Source organism: Cavia porcellus, unplaced genomic scaffold (assembly GCF_034190915.1).
Source record: "Cavia porcellus strain 051 isolate PalLab524CR breed Dunkin Hartley unplaced genomic scaffold, mCavPor4.1 scaffold_16, whole genome shotgun sequence".
Taxonomy (NCBI): domain Eukaryota; kingdom Metazoa; phylum Chordata; class Mammalia; order Rodentia; family Caviidae; genus Cavia; species Cavia porcellus.
In genome coordinates, this window is record NW_026947499.1 from 23,394,889 (window position 1) to 23,412,166 (window position 17,278).

The window sequence follows — 17,278 nt, forward strand, 5'->3', positions numbered from 1 at the left end:
TTCTTACAGGTAAAATTAAGAATTGGACTTCAGCCAAAATTTGAGCTCTGTATTCTAGGTGAATTGGTGATACAATTTCTATCTCATTACAATATACTTACTGGTAATGCCTTTGAATTAGCAACAGATACATTCATTGATCTCTTGGAGGAAAAGTTCTTCCTAAAATTCCAAGAGTTTGTAGTTTCACTTAATTAGTAAATTTGCATGTAAAGAGTTACGTGAAAAAATGTGTTACTGGGCAGTTACAACAATTTGATAAACATCTTTAGGGTTTAAGTGGTCTGATATTATATGTTATTCAATATTGATATCTTATTCTAAATTTTTCAAAATTTTCACTGACTATTGGCTGAAACTATGGAATAATTGGGTATTTTATGAAAAATTAATGATGGTAAGGTATAGGTTAATAATTTTGTATTTTCTCTAAAAGTCAGCCTGGTTTTCTAGATGGTTCTGTGTGGACTTGCCCGACTTTTGTATGATTATAAGACTAAAGGATGTAAATTGAGCATGCTCAGTGGATATTTGTTTGCATTTTTCTTTATGAGTACCTGTGTATTATCCATCTCTGTGTGTGTAAACTTACGGTTTTATATAGCTTAATAAGGAAAATACTCGTTTTTGAAGAAAGAATAATGATAATTTTGGCTTTTTGAAATTGTAGCTAAAAACAGAACCTTATACGTATTAAACAAAGGAATCTAAGACCTTTTTTTTGTTTTAGAGGGATAAGAGCCTAGTGTGCTTTCCTAGGAACCCTAGTAAAGTTAACCCTTTCAAGGAGAGGAGTCAGTAGTTATCTTCACTGGGAGGTTGCCAAAAATTTGGTTTACACAGCTATAGTACCACATTATTCAGAACTCAATAAAGATAACATAAACTGAATATGGTATGTGTGTATGCCTGTAATCCCAGCACTCAGGAAGCTGAGGCAGGAAGAATGTGGTTTAGGGTCATTGTGGGCTATAGTGAGCTTGAGATCAGCCAAAGCTGTATTGTGAGACCACCTCTGAGAAGAAAAAAAGATGATGTGAGATGCGCAGAAACTGACAGCTAGTTAAGACTGGAAAATAAAGATATTTTTTGAGTATCATAGTATCGCTGCTTTTAGGAGGTAAGTACATGTGAGAATCTTAATACTTTAGAGCAGGTTTCTCAATTCATAATAGGAGTAAATATTTCTGAGTGCAAGACAGGACTTCATTAACATTTAAGATGAGTTTGTTCTGGAAAGCTAAGTTTTGAAATTTAAATTTCAAAAATGTGAATTTAAATGGAGATTTTAGATTTTTTTAAGTGAGAAAGTTTACAACCTTGTTCTAGGAAAAAGCACAGTTCAGTTCATCTGGTAACTTCGTGTTTATCATTTCAGAACCACTCATGAATTTTTATTTGGAGCTCTTGCTGAACTGGTTGATAATGCAAGGTACGTAGTCTTCTGGTATATAATCTGCTTGGCCTAATAAACTTTTTGGGTCCTTGTGACTTTTGTTCTCTGATGGCTTGAAATATTTGTGTAGTAGCTATAACTCCTAAGAGGCTCATTATCACAAAATATTTTTAGTATTTTAAATACTTTTTCAAATCCATTGTATTTCAAGGATAAAAAGAAAAATAAAACAAAATTTCAAAAGACGTCAATTGCCAGCAACAGTGGTACTTACATTGCACCTTGTCATCTGCAAATCATTCACCCAGAGCACAAGACATCTGTATTCAATTGGCTCATCTTGTATGTCTCCCACCTCAGTACTAGAATTGACCATTTCTCCAAGGAGCTCTGATTCGTTTTGTTAGAGAATGGTATTAGAAATTAAGGTCTCAAGAGTAGCCTGCCTGTCAGTATATGACTCAATGCATGTAAATACTTAATGTAGTGTTTTGAGAGAATGGTATTAGAAATTAAGGTCTCAAGAGTAGCCTGCCTGTCAGTATATGACTCAATGCATGTAAATACTTAATGTAGTGTTTTGTCACTTGCTTTGTACATCCCACGTCTAAATGCTGTATAAATTAAACTCTATAAATGTTGCATTTGTGGAATTATCCTACAACACTCCACTTTCAACAGTCCACTGGCATCAAGATTAAACACTAACTTCTTAAAAAAAAAAATCAAGATCACTGGATATGATGGTATACAAGGGTAGTTCCAGCTTGTGTGTAGGCTGAAGTAGGAGGATCACATTTTGAGGCTCGTCTGGTCATTTAGACTGTGTATCAGGACAAAAATTTAAGAAGGCCTAGAAATGTATCTCAGTGATATAATACTTTTTTTCCAAATCCATTTTATTTCAAAGATAAAAATTTCATAACATATCAATTAGGGTAACAATGCCATACACATTGCACCTTGTCATCCCCAAATCATTCACCCAGAGCACAAGGTATCTGCATTCAGTTGTCCAAACAATACCAGCAGAAATCTTTATCTTCAGCAAGCTCACAGAAATCAGTAGTATATTAAATGGTTTTAACATAGATATATATATACATATACATACACATATGTTTCAGCATCTCACACTAGTGAGAGAATATAATGTTTACAAAGCATATCTTAATTATTTCATTTTTGAGTATGGTCTCTAATTTTATCCATTTACCTATAAAAGTCTCCAGTTTGTCATTCTTTATGGCTGAGTAGTACTCCATTTTATAAAAATACTACATCTTTTTTATCCATTCCTTGGTCAGTTGGCATTTAGGTTGTTTCTAAAATCTGGCTATTATAAACTGTGCTGCTATAAACATATATCACTGTGGTATGTTTTTAATTCATATGGGAAGACCCAGTAGAGGAATAGCTGGGTCAAATGGGACCGCTAATCCTAGTTTTTTGAGGAATCTCCACATTTTCCACAGTGGTTGCACCAGTCGGCATTCCCACCAACAGTGAAGGGTTCTCTCCAGCATTTGATACTGTTTGATTTCTTAATTTTAAAGTACTTTGTTGATTAACTTAAAATTTATTTATTGTGGGGCTGGGGATTTAGCTCAGTGGCATAAGCGCCTGCCTTGCAAGCAGGCAGTCATGAGTTCGATCCCTGGTACCGATTTAAAAAAAAAAATTATTTATTGTTCTTTATGTATTGGCCTAAAAATAGTGACGTCTCAAACCACTTTCCCTTGTATATTAGAGCAAAGTAATTATAAAAAGCAGGAAATTGAGATAGAAACTTAGGATCAACTTAATGGGTTAGATGATCTGTGATTTTTTTTTTCCCCTGGATAATTTACCTTGAAGGTGTTTAAAAGTTTGCCAAAATTTTCTGTCTTTTCCAGAATGTTTTATTGGGGCTCCTACTGGTCAAGTCTTCTGTTACCAGCATCTGTGCTTAGGAGAAGTCACCCATTTTTTTATACTGAATTAAATATAAGTTTGGGTTCATTTATAGACAAACATTCTAGTCCAAATAAAAATCCTGTTTATAATTACTGTTTGAAAATACTGTCCCAGCCTTATTCTTGAATGCAAACATAAACTTAAGATTATTTTTGATCATTTTTGAAGGTTTTTAATGAAGAAGGCAAGAATTTATAGTAGTACTTCTTCTTTTTTTTTTTTTAATCGGTATTGGGGATCGAACTCACAACCATGCTCGTGCAAGGCCGCTGAGCTAAATCCCCATCCCCCATAGTAGTACTTCTAAACTGATCCTCACTTAGTGAGCTTCCTTCTGTTTTCTAGTGTTTTTAGAATTCACCTATACCAGTGATGGTAAATCTTTTAGAGCTTTTAATGATGCAAATAGCCTGCTGTGGCATGTGTGCCATCAGTTTGCCGCTAGTGACTTCCTGTATTATTTCTTTTTTGCTATTAAAATGTTTATGGAAATGTGCTAGGTAGTACATTATTCAACTAGAAAACTCCCGTTTTAGTATTATTTGACTCATTTTTCTGTTCAATTAAAAATGTAACAATAGAATTATTTGTATTTGCTACTTATTAACTTAAAGTATTGTGTTTTGACAGGTAGCTTTTTGAGTATCAGTGAACTAGAGATTTCTGGGAGTATGTTTTCCTATTCCTGCATATATTTTGCCAGTCTTTCTCATATTTTAAAATTTTTTTATGTTGTTGAGAATAGGTACATTGTAAAGCTGGGTGGATTTGGGAGTTTTAAAAGTTTTTAAAAATCGCTTTTTATTGAATCAAGGGCCTAATGCATGCTAAAAATTCACTCTACAACTGAGCTATATTTCAAGTGGACTTTTTGCACTTAAAACCTATGAAACTTCCACAATTTCTTTGCCTGCAGTCAGTAGAATTAGAATAAATTACTTGCAGTTATTCATGAAAGCCATCATTGATGACTGAATTCAGTGGCTGGAGTACAGTTGAATGCTTTCACTTTCTTTCAAGGTTATAGAGGTTAATAATCTGGGCTCAGGAATCAATTTGCCAATTGCTGTGTATATTGTAAGAGATCCCATTTTTTTTCATAGGTTGTAGCAGCTAATAGTTTTCTTTTTTTCTTAAAGTTTTTGAGAGAAGAAAAATGGATGAGTTTTTGGAACATCTTATTACTGCAAATGAATAAGAAATACATACTCATTTCTTAAAAGTGTAAAATGAAATATTTTTACTGGTCCTAAGTTACATGTTTTTACCATGTTTGGCCCTGTGTGTCATGTAATTGTATTAAATACTTAGATGCTCCTGAAGCATTTTAGAAGAATAAAAGTAAAACTTTAATGTATGTTTATAATGTTTAATGTATGTATATGACTTCCTGAAACACTCAGAATATGATGTATTTTGCTGATTGATGTTTCATTCTCACTTAGTTTTTTTTTTTTTTTTCTTTTTAATTTCACAGAGATGCTGATGCCACCAGAATAGACATTTATGCAGGTAAGTCAGAGTAGACCCTTTCTGTGATGACCTGTACCTGTAATGCACTTTTTACTGCTGTATCCCTAAGAAGAAATGAATGGGAAATAATTGATTTTTGGAGCATGGAGAGATGGCCATAGCTAGATATGGCCATAGGTAGAAACAGGGCAGCACTGGTCAAGCATATCATAGAAATCAAGAATGTTGGTTTCAAAACTAATGCCAGGGGTTATATCTAAGTGCATAGGCAAAAGGACACTTGGGGTGATGGCATAAAGTAATGTGACATGGAATGACCAAATACTGGTCGTCTGGAATTAAGGATTTTATTGGTAGTTTTTTCTTACCGTTTTTTGTGAGTAGCAGTCTTTACTGGGAAGATGGTTGGTGTCTGTTGCATAAAACAGTTGGTAACTGGGTTGCAGTTACATTTGTAGAGGTGGTAGACACCTCTGGTAGAGGTGTCCAGTAAGAAAGATGACTACTTGGCCAGAAATTTGAGAGTTTTGCTGTCTTCTACTGTTTTGGATGGATTGACTGTCATTTTATACTAAAATTCTCTCTCTCCTACAATGGTTGTAACAGTGGAAGAATTCCTAGTCATTATGATTGGCCTTTTTTTTTCTCCAGCTCAGTATTTGCACTTTTTTTTTTTTTTTAAATACTATAGGGCCTGGGGATTTAGCTCAGCGGCATAAGAGCCTGCCTTGCAAGCAGGCGGTCGTGAGTTTGATCCCTGGTACCGATAAGAAAAAATAAAATACTATAACTTTGGAAATGGAATAGAAGAAGAAAACAGCTTGTTTCCAGTTTGTTTAATGTTATATGTTTTCTCACACTCGTTCTGAACTCTCCTGTAAGGATTGAAGTTATATTTTGAATATCACTGCCTAGCTCCTGAGAAGTCTGTGTTTACATAGGAATACAGAGTTTCAAATAACTCCTCTTCACAGGCCCACTTGCTACATGGGACTGAGCACACAATTAAGTAGTAATTCTTAGACCCCTTAATGTTAGGTGGTTATGCAGAATCTCCATGCCTAATACTACTTTGGAGTAAAGCAAATGTTCCAGATACCTACTTGTCAGCTATACTGCTTAAATTCTCAAAATTGTCTGTTGGAAAGCCCCTACTAAAGTGGTAGAAATAGGCTTCTTTTATTTTTAGAAGTAACAGGAAAAAAAGGAGTATAACAGAAGAATGTTAGAACATGGCTGCTAAATCTTTGGCCAAATGGAATGGCCTTTCCAAGCTAGAGCTGAATGTGCTTTTAGGAGTGGTAAGTTACCTGTATAAGAAATAACGATCATTATGCACATGATGGGGCAGAGAATGGGCCTCTACTTTGAGTTGTCAAAGAAAAAAATTCCAATAGCTAAGTCAATATTTGGAAAAAAAATTTTTTTTTTTAAAAGGTCATCTCTGTTCCCTTGTACCACCTTGCTGTGATTCAGTGGATGAATTGCAACAAGGAAATTCAGTTCTTAACATGTAGAATGCAGCATTTAAATTGGATATCAATTTAAATGAAAAAGATTTAGTGTACATTTATTCTGTGCTCAGTTCTACTATTGTGCTTTGGGAAAAGTCCAGAGAGGATCAGATGAGGCCTTTTCTCTAAGAACTTTGTTTCTAATTGGAGATAATGAGCATAGTACTGGTGATTAAAAGATGATAACTAGATCTTGAGGGACAGTTTGAGACAATTAAGAATTAAATAGTGTGATAGGAGCAGTGCCATAGTGTTTTGAAAAAGGACTTGCTTTATTTTAAGTTTTTTGGGATTAGGATTCTTGACTGAGGCATCCTTAACTTCTCAGTTTTCTACCCTACTGCCTTATTAATGCTTTCAACAGGAATAAAACAATGTTGTCACTAATTTTAACACTCTAAAGTCCTTATTAGTAAATGTTATTTCCTGTTTTGAAATTGAACTGTTACAGAACTTGGAAATCCCCCAAACATCAGATTTGGCTTGAAGTCACTAGAAAATCACTTTTTAATGCTGCCTTTCAAAGTACAGAAGTATATATTTGTCCAAAGTATTCTTATTAGTTGAAACTAAGGCATGATAACATACCAGTTAGAAGAATGTAGGGTTTTTTCGTTTTTTTTTTTTGTCTTTTTGAGACGGAGTCTCACTATGCAGTTCAGGCTGGCCTTGAGTTTACTTTGTACCCTAGGCTGGTCTCAGACTCCCAATGATCCTCCTGTTTCAGCCTCCTTGAGTGTTTACAAGCATGAGCTGCCATACCCAACTAACAGTAGACATCCTTGTCTTGTTCCTGGTTGCAGAATGTGATGAAGAACTTGGATGCCATTACATAATGGCCTCTGGAAAGGATATCTTTTTATCATTGCATCTCACTTGTAATTTTTTTTTTTTTTTTTTTTTTTTGGTACTGGGGATCAAACCCATGATCTCACCCTTGTTGGGCAGGCATTTACGCCACTGAACTAAATAAATTCCTGGCTCCCTAAAGTGTTCGCTAATTTTTTTTTGTACCAGGAATTGAATTTATTACTGCGCATGCCAGGCATATCCCCAGCCCAACTGTAGATTTTTATTGGCTTTCTAAATGTCTTGGTTTTTTGTTGCCGAGACAAATACCTAACACCCAGAGTTAAAGGAGGTGAAGATGTATTTGATTGTTGTGGTTTCAATTCGTGGTAGGCTGACCCTAAGGCAGTGTAGCATAGCAGAGGAACATCACAGAAGAGAAATGGTTCACAGCAGATAGAAGGCAGCAAAGTAGCAAACAAGTTGCAGCCCTCTTTCTGTTCTTTGTATTTTTATGCAGGATACCCACCCTTATATTAGATACCACTCACATCCGGGAGGGCCTTCCCATTATCCACTCCCAGAGCTATACCAAACCAATCAGTGGACTAATTTAGTATTCACACACCCTTGATTCACAGTGTCATATACGCTAGATCCAGCCATCTCTGAAAACCCCCACCTGTGACCACATGAGGCTTTTGTCAGGGTTGGGGGAGACATCTAGATACAAGCCATAACATTGAATTGTCTGGGGAGGGTACTGTCATGTTCTCTAAAAAGATTCCTTGTGTGCTGCCAGGGCAATTATTAAATAAATGGAAAATTGGTCAGAACAAATGAAACTGACATTAGTACTGCTCATTAGAGTGAATGAAACTGAAGTTTAGGTTGCAGAATATGATGAAGAACTTGGATGCCATTACATAATGGCCTCTGGAAAGGATATCTTTTTATCATTGCATCTCACTTATAATTTAAGCTCCATTTCACCTCCCTTTACCCACTTAATGGGAATAAATAGTTGGTGAATGTGCTGCTTGTGGAAGTCAGACTTGGTCATGTTGGAGAAAACTTAAAAGTGCAACCTTTCAAACTGGTTTGGCATGATGTTGTGTATCTGTTACCAGGGTCTGAGGCACAGCTAAGAAGGCACTTTGGCTTTCTGGCTTCCAACTTGCTCCTTTCCTTAAGGAATGAATTTCTGTGGTGAAATGTGTGGGGACGTAGTTTTAAGTAGGGATGCTTGTGTATTTCTCCTCGCATGCTCTGGAATGTTGCTTTAAAAATGGTGATCCACTCATCAGCCCTGAGAGAAATGCAAATTCTGTGGTCCTACCTCTGACCTATCTGTAGTGGAGCCCAAAATCTGTATTTTTATAACTCTTTTAGAGAGAGTGGAGTCTTAACATTATGAACTCCATGGAGACAATGATCACATTCACATTCTTTAGTTGCTTTTTTTTTTTTGTACTGGGGATCGAACTCATGACCTCATGCTTGCCAGGCAGGCGCTTGTGCCACTGAACTTAGATGCTCTTTTCTGTATCACACGGTCAGGGGTCCTCATAAGGGGTCCTCAGTGAATAGTTACCAAATAAATGAGTCTTTTGCACATGTATTGTAACCAAGCAAAGATACTACGCTGCCTGTGTACAACGTTAAAGAAGTTAACTGCTGAGTTACCTAATCTGTCTTGACCCTGAAGCACTATTGCATTTGACTGTGGACCTGGACACTACTAGTCATTTATAAGATATTAGTTACTATATGTTCAGGGGGATTTTTCCGCCAGTATGAGTGTCTTACCCTTGTAAACTATATAAAAGCTTTGAAATGAAGTCTTTGAGTCTGAAAAAGGTTCCAGATCCACTGTTGAGTGGTGATGATACGCTGAAACATTTTTGCCTGTGAATCCTGTTCTAATACAAGAACATAGAAAGTGACTTCTTCGATAGTGTTCAAAAAATGCCAGAAATCCTTGGGAACTTCTCAGATACACTTGGCTAAAACCAATTTCTAGATCCCAGGGCAGACTCTCTATGCATATTTCATGCCATAGTGTGTATAGTAAATGACTCTAGAGTTCGAACACTGTTTTTGCTGTGCTATGTATGTGACCCTGTTTGAGGCTCCATACTTTGCTTTTATCAGATGGAAACTTTGATATATTTTACCACTTATTTTTTGGTACTGGGGATTGAACTCACGACCTTGTGCTTGCCAGGCAGGCACTTATGCTGCTGAGCTAAATCCCCAGCCCCCTTTTAGCACATTTTATGTACTTGTGCCTACTTGCCACATCTCATTTGCATTCCCTAGCCTCTGATGAGAGGCATTGCCACAGGGAGAGATTTTCTTCTATACCAATTGTACTACAGGAAGATCCTCACTCTTGAACTTTCAAGAGGCACTTGTAATGAATGTTCAGTTTCCTGAACACAGAGTGATACTTGAAAATCTCTGTGCTTTATAGTCCTGAAATTGCATTTTAAATTACATTATCTAGGTAGTAACATTCACTTGAAGTTTTAGCCTAAGGGGAGGACAAAGAACATTTTAAATAGATTGGTCAGGATAGATAGTTGTACAAAGTTAATAAACTGCTGCTTGAGGAAGTTTAAAAAATTTTTATTAGGGACCAGATTTCAAAGCAGTCTTAGGCTTAGACCTTATACTGAACTTGTTCCTTCTATTAGACATGCTCCTTTTATCCCTGTGCCAAGCAGTGGACTATAACAGCATCTAAACTGGGGGATGTTAGTGGTACACCCTATGACTTGTGTAAGTCTTCTGCCTCCACTTCGGTCTCATATTCGTCTCTCTTATTGATTCTGCTTCCCTGATTCCAACTCTAGTTTTTCTGTTGCTCACCTGCTCTTCACTGAATCAATAGCTCCATGGCAACAAGTATAGCCCTCTTCTCTATTTGGGACTTCTCTATTTGGGACTTTCTTCTCCATTGTCCGTGACATCCTGGATTCATACCTGCTTTGGGTTACAACTTGCTGTAAGAAGTTCTTCATCTACCCTCCAGAATGGCAGCCTGTTGTGTACCTTTCTTGTTGTTCAAGAAGCCCTACCACAGCTGCTGTAAATGTTATTGTCAAGGGACTTCTGCCTGCAGTCACGCAGATCTAACTAGGAACTAGGTACCTATCACTTTACTTTGTGTCCTCTTACACCTTTCAAGGACTGACCCATAGCTAACAGGGAATATGACTATGAATTACACATAGTTCAGAAGCTGCTGTAGTGACCCTGGGAGTCATCATATATAGACTCAGTGATTTATCTTTTATATAGTAGCTGCCACCACTATAGTGCCTACCATGTCTGGCTTCCTCACTTTGTCTCAAAGCTAGTTCAGATTTAAAAGGAGAAGGTGGTAATTTTTGAGTTGGAGCTGTGTTGATAAGCTGCATTGTAAGCAACTAGTTGGAGTACTGTAATGATATATGGTACAGGACAGAATTGGCAGCAATCCAGTTAGAGAAAGGCAGAAGGACAATTGAGGTATATGTGAAATACATGCATATTCAGTGGTCTTGGGTGTGGTTAGGTGTTGGACTGGGTAGTTACCACCCTCCTTACAGTTTTTCTGGAACTTTATCTTCAACTAGAAGACACTGGAGAACCTTAGATCAAGAATTCATAGTCTCAAGGGCCCTCATGCTGGCTTAGGCTGTTAGAAGACTGATTTGATGTGACCCTCTACGTTCAAGCTTCACATTGATCTACCTTCTGTTCATACTCCCATTTCTACCCTTTTTTGGATAATAGCCCAGTAATGACAGCTGCTTCATTCTTTTACAGAAAGGCGAGAGGATCTTCGAGGAGGATTTATGCTCTGCTTTTTGGATGATGGAGCAGGAATGGATCCCAGTAAGTGATAAGATGATTGTGTTTCTCTGGGGGGAGGATATAGCCATTGTTATAAAGCACTATATAAACTTGATTTTGTGTCGCCTCACTGTTGTGACAGTAAGATCCACTTGGAAAGCAAAGCACCTATTATAACATTTTAGGTTTAATTCCACTATATATACATTGAATCTTGTCCTGATCTGGTAATTAGGGCCTAAATAACACTCTTAAGTTAGATTACCTGTCTCTTGACATTGTATCTATCAGTTTGTTAAATATTCTAGACTGGAACTACTGAGGTCTCCACTAGTGTGTTTACTATGTTCTGGTAACAGAACACGGGAGTCTTGGTACTGGCAAGCCAAACACAGGTTGTCTCGTTTTGCCTCATGATTGCAAATTTCCTTAGAAGAGAGCAGACACACAGTCATGCTTTAGCAAGGCTTAGACATTTTACTTTGAGAAACTTGGGAGAGAGATGCTAACATTCACTTCTGTGTTTGTCACTTCAAGGTGATGCTGCCAGTGTGATCCAGTTTGGGAAGTCAGCCAAACGAACACCTGAATCCACCCAGATTGGGCAGTATGGGAATGGGTTAAAATCGTAGGTATACTAGAAACCTGTCACAGGGCTCTTCTCTTTTTCTTGTCCTCAGTGACTAACTCTGAAAAAGTAGGAAAGTCAAAAAGGAGTGGTGATTTGTGGGTAGCTTACCAACATTACCCAGCTGAGTTTGCTCTATAATATGAGCCTGCAAAACAAGTTGGGGTGGCTGAGGCTGTGGGTTTCTTTTGGCACTGTGTACTAGAGCTGCGCTTTATCTTTAGGAAAATTCTTGTATAAGCCCTGTGATTGAGACTGTGAGTTGTTCTCTTGTGAGGTTGGGATATGTCTGATGTAGTGAGGGGTTATCTCAAGGTACAGTGGTGTTCCTGAGCACCTGCTGTATGTTACGGTTTGTGCCAGCCACTGGGGATCTAGAGTGAGGAAGAGACTCAAGTCCCCCTTCCTGGAGGATGGTACTGTTTCTGTTTACGTATTTTGTGAGATCTTATGGCAGGGACCCACTCTCTATCTTCACATCCCTTGAGACTTCTCCCTTAGCACTTGGTTCCTATTTGTTCAGTGTTTGGAATGTGTTGTTCTGGTTTTGAGTGAAGCCCCAAGAGAAAGGTTTCTATTTCTGAAATGCTCACTTCCAGCTGTACATACCTTTGGATGGAATATGATTTAGTGAAATTGGAGTTTGTGCAAATGGAATTATGAGTCACATTTCTAGTCTTGGTGTGGAAATGTTGTTTTGTTTGAGAGAGGGTGATGGTATGATTTGTCAACAGCCTTGGTCAGGCTTCGTGTTCAGGGTACATTGAACATGGGGAGGAGAATGCTTCCAAGGGAATCAGGTTCCTGGTTCCTAGACTTTATGATTTCTTTCTCGGGGTAGGAACCAAGGAGTAATGATAAACACTGTGTGCCTTGCAATGTGTCCCCAAAATGAAGGAGAGACCTTGATTTTCTTGTGGATCGTGGGTCAGCTTCCTTCTGTCTGGTCCATTCAGTTTTGTGGGTTGTTTCACCTAATATAGAAGTGGATTCTAATATTTGACATTCTCTTTTAGAAAAGGGGATTCAGGAAGGAATTATGTGGCTCTGAAAGTGGTTAAAAGACTGGAAAGGAATGTCTAGACATTGAGTGTTCTTAGCATTTTCAGAAGATTTTCATGAAGGTCTCATTGAAGTGTTGCCATCTAGTGTTCAGAATAGAAAGCACACCCATGTTTAGTGCAGCACAATTTGTAATAGCTAAGTCTTGACACAACCCAAAGTGTCCTTCAACTGCAGGGTAGTAAAAAAGATGTGTTTTTTTTTTTTTTTTTTTTAAATATACAATGGAGTACTACTTGACCATAAAGAAGGATAAACTTGAGACATTCGTAGGCAAATGGATGCAATTTGAGACCATACTCATAGGTAAAATAAATCAGACTCATATATGTAAATATAGTATTGGCTCACTCGTGTGAGAAACTAAAAGTAAATAAGGACCAAAATATACAGTAGATATTATGAAATGGAAAGAAATTGTTCAAAAGAAAAGAGGGGGCCCCAGGATTTGTTCAGCAGTTCAAGTGCTTGCATGGTAAAGTGCAATGTCATGAGTTCAATCCCCAGTACCAAAAAAAGGGAAGGAGGAACTAGGATGAGGGTAAGGAAAGCAGGGAAAAGGAAAAAAAAAATGCAAGATAGTTATAATACTAATTTCTCTTAGTTCATTGAAAAGAAAGGTTTGAGCTAATCTTGCTTGGAAATTTTTTATGCCCATATCTTGTACTCTGAGTAACCACTTGGATGATACCAGTAAATATACAGCCTATTAACAATTGTTATGAAATTGTTTTTTTTCTATTAAAAAAGAATAGACAACACAATCATTTTAAAATTAATTCAGTTGAAGTTCCAGGAGAAAGTGATTTGTAGTGAGAATAGGGCTGAGAAGCAGGAAAGCCAGCAAAGAGGTGATATTTTGGGTTTTTGCTCTTAAGGCCCTATTGTGGATCAAAGGCAGATGAAATACAGACACAGTTTTGGCAAATTAAAGCAAGGGCAAATCTTGACAGAGGAAAAATAATGTGCCTCCTTTTGCTACCTGCAAGCTTCGGAGAGAAGAAACACTGAAGTTGAAGAGGAAAAAGCCTGCCAGCACATTGGGTACTGGAGGAGGAGAAATGGCACTTGGCAGCCCCCAGGACATTTCTCAAATGTCCTGGATGTCTTCCTGAGTGGGGAAATGGAGCATGACATTCATTTGTGTGCTTAGCCTGCCAGTCTACTTTGCATTTGTACTCAAAATAATGAGAGTTTCTACCTTGGTCATCTCCTGGGGTATTATGAGGACTAATGAGGTAATAGCTGTAAAGCCCCAGAAGCTGTTCAGAAGAAAATCGCTAAACAGCCTCATTGTTGATTGGGAAGTCTTGCCTCTGCCCTGTTTTATGCTGCCTACAAAGGCCTGTCCCTGCATGTTCCTCAGAAGCTTTACCATGACCAAACAGAAAGGAAAAAGTTGATTGCATCCAAATTTTTTGCATTGTGAAAGTCAGCCTCAAGGCACTGTTCCACAAACCAACCACATCCAAAATAGAGACCTGCCTATACTGTTAGTGAGCTTGAGGTGGCAAAGCAATTCTGAGACTAAAGATGGTTGCAATTATCTGTGTTGACCCACATAAGACCTCCTTGAACATTACTGTATTTTTTTGGCCTCTGCATTTGGTTGTCTTGGGTTCATGCTACTACTTGGAGAACTTGTGGGCATAAGCACTGGGCTGTTACCTTGGTATTCTTGTTGCTGTTTGATAAATGGACATGAGGGAGTAATTCTGTCAGTGAGGGAAAAGATAAGAACTGTGTGTGGTCTGCATAGAAAGTGATACGCTGCAGGCGTTAGCTACTGGAGTGGAACCTGCTGGTGGCACAGACAGAGGACATAGCAGCCCTTATGTGATTGTGAACCCATAGGTGGGGGCAACAAGGTTACTTGTTAATGTTGTAGCAACAAGCTGGGAATGAAACTAACCTGGGGCCTTTGGTCAGCATTGAGTACATCCTAAAAAGATGGTAAGAGAATCCTGAATGGAGGGTAAGTGTGGTATACAAGGTTATAAGTAAAGAATATGTAATTAAAGCAAGGAATGTTGGTGAGTGATGAGGGAACAGGGGCCAAGGAACTCTTTTCAGGGACCAGGATCTAGGGGACCCTTCAGAGAACCCTCCAGAGGCAGTTTGCATCATGTCCAAAGGGTGGGTTTCTCTTTTAGATGAGCTTTGAATCTTTGGAAGACTAACCTGTTTTCTGCTTCCATTTCAGGGGCTCAATGCGTATTGGGAAGGATTTTATTCTCTTCACTAAGAAGGAAGATACCATGACCTGCCTCTTCTTGTCTCGTACCTTTCATGAGGAAGAAGGCATTGATGAAGTAGGTCCCATCTTGATGCCCTGAATCACCTCTCTACATTTCCTCCATCTGCCTAGGCCCCCATTACAGGTTTAGCTGGTTGAGGAGAGAAGGCAGATGATACGTTAAGTGAAATTTTAGAGCACTTTAGAGAACAGCTGTCTTGTTTCTGAGAAGACCATCAGATGACAGGAATCAAGAGTTGGATCTGAACTCTTTTAGATCTGCAGTTTAAATGGCCTTGAGGCTGTCACCATGGAGAGCTGTGTTACCAGTAGGAGTATTTTGGGCTTCCCTGTTATGAGTGGAGATTGAAGCTGGCAGTAATATGGAAAGAGCAGTGTCTTTCCAATATGATGATGCTGTGAAATATGTTATAAATGTATTTTTCCTTTTAAATGGAGTGTTCTAACTGCATAAATTAGAGACTGTATTTAGACATCTTCAGAGCTTAAGCAGGTATTGAAACCAAAGGAGTATATGGAAAACATCTGTATGAGCTTGTTAACTGGCAGCTGTCACTTAGTCTCACTTTGGAAGTGGCTGCTATACAGCTCCAGTGGTTACTACTGTGCTGGAAAAAAAGTCTTAATCCAGAATATACTTATTGTAAAATATTTTGGACAGAAGCAGTGGTATGCAGCTGTAATCTCAATGGCTTGAGAGGCTGAGACAGGAGGATCACAACTTTGGGGCCAGCTTTGCCAACTTAGTGAGACTCTCAAACTTAGAGGGTCAAGTATTACTATGAAGTCCTTGGGTTCAATTTCTAGTACCACCAAATAATAAAAATAAAAACATTTTGTTAATTAATTAGCTTTGTAAATGAAACACTCACCAACCACTTTTCTTTGTGGCCTGCTGTCTTCCGTATCTGCAGAATTCTTCCTTGTTAGAACAGTTAGGATATTCTCTGTTCTGTCTAGCCTCAGTGTTGACACTTTTCACCTCTCGTAACTAATGGAGACCAGAGCTTGGAAGACAGGGCTGAGAGGTTCTGTAGAAGAAATCCATGGCTGTTACATGTAGATGATTGAATTCAAAGTTTCAGTCTAGTTCCTTTTCGTTGGTTAGTCAAAACTGAATTTGTACTGCTCCTGTCCAGATATGAGCCTTAATCATGGCAAACTAATTTACACTGGGAATGGCAGGCTGTCTTTTCCTGCAGGCTTTACTTAGCAAGGCAGTGAGTTTGTTCCCCTTTTTGGTGCAGTGTATTAATTCATTTAGCATATTGGGACTGACAGATGCACTGCAGCTTTGAGAGAGCAGGCTTCCTGGGGAAGGCAGGACAAAAGGACATAGTTTGGACTAGGACATTCATGATGGCTAGACCTGTGATGGTCTTATAAAGTACAAAGGACTTGACCTCAGGACTTTGTTGAGAGACAGGGACTTTATCAAGTAAGAGTATGCAGTACTGGGTTGTGTTTACAAAGGTGTATTTGTTGATTAGATAGAAAGATTGGGGGGTGGAGTGTGAGTGTTGGAGTGGACTAGCTCATAGGCCTTTTCTGCATGGTAGCGTGTTGGAACTTGTAACAGGGAGGTAAGAGAAACCGATGGAATCATCATCTCTCTAGGATGTGGGTCCTACAGATGTGTTGATATATCATGGGGGAGGGGAGGGAAGAGTGGGGTCTTACAAGATCTTGAATGGCAGTTGGGAGTAGTGGGCTGCCTGGAATTAGGAAAGAATGGAAGAAGAGCAGTCTGAGGTAGGGAAAATGTAGATTTGTTCTGGACATGGGAAGTGAAGTATGGGTCTGTAGTCTGAGGGAATTCTGCTGAGATTCTTGATAGCAAGTGAGTTCAGTGAGAGAAGATAGTAGAGAGAGAAGAGGACCTGGGTTGTAGGCAGGTGAAAATCAGAAAACCAGGGGAAAAGAAGGTGGTACACAGAAAAAATGGCACAAATGGTAGGATAACTGGCAGAGTAATAAAATTGAAACTGTCCTGAAGGTGATGGGTAGTTAGTGAGAATGATGACCCTTGGTTTATAGTGATGCCATCACCTGGAACTGCTTTGAAGAATGAGAAATACAGATTTTGGGGTATAAGTTTGTAGATGGAACTCAATTCCTTTGGTGAAGAAGCTAGGTCGAAATTTTTCCCTTACTTGGTGCTCGAAGGTCACTATTTTGGATTATACTCTAGTATGAGCTCAGCCAAGATTTCAAAATAAGATCATTTTTGGCTGAGGAGGAATGTGTCCAGACCAGCCCTACAGTTGAATGCTTTCAATACAGAGCTTTTTAGAAACCAGCACTATCTCAGAACTATGAGTAGTTTAGCACCCCTGGCACTTGTTAAGATACAGAGACCC

General features: G+C 38.4%; 1 protein-coding gene across 4 annotated transcripts in view; it reads left to right on the top strand.

The window, feature by feature from the left end:
- The window catches only part of Morc2 (MORC family CW-type zinc finger 2), a 57,523-nt gene that overhangs the window by 6,308 nt on the left and 33,937 nt on the right, over positions 1 to 17,278 (top strand). For all 4 annotated transcript variants that reach the window (XM_063225940.1, XM_063225941.1, XM_063225942.1 and 1 more), the window contains exons 2-6: positions 1,379 to 1,432; positions 4,830 to 4,864; positions 10,945 to 11,013; positions 11,509 to 11,599; positions 14,865 to 14,973. In XM_063225940.1, coding sequence (XP_063082010.1) covers positions 1,379 to 1,432; positions 4,830 to 4,864; positions 10,945 to 11,013; positions 11,509 to 11,599; positions 14,865 to 14,973 — 358 coding nt within the window. The remainder of the gene's footprint in view (positions 1 to 1,378; positions 1,433 to 4,829; positions 4,865 to 10,944; positions 11,014 to 11,508; positions 11,600 to 14,864; positions 14,974 to 17,278) is intronic.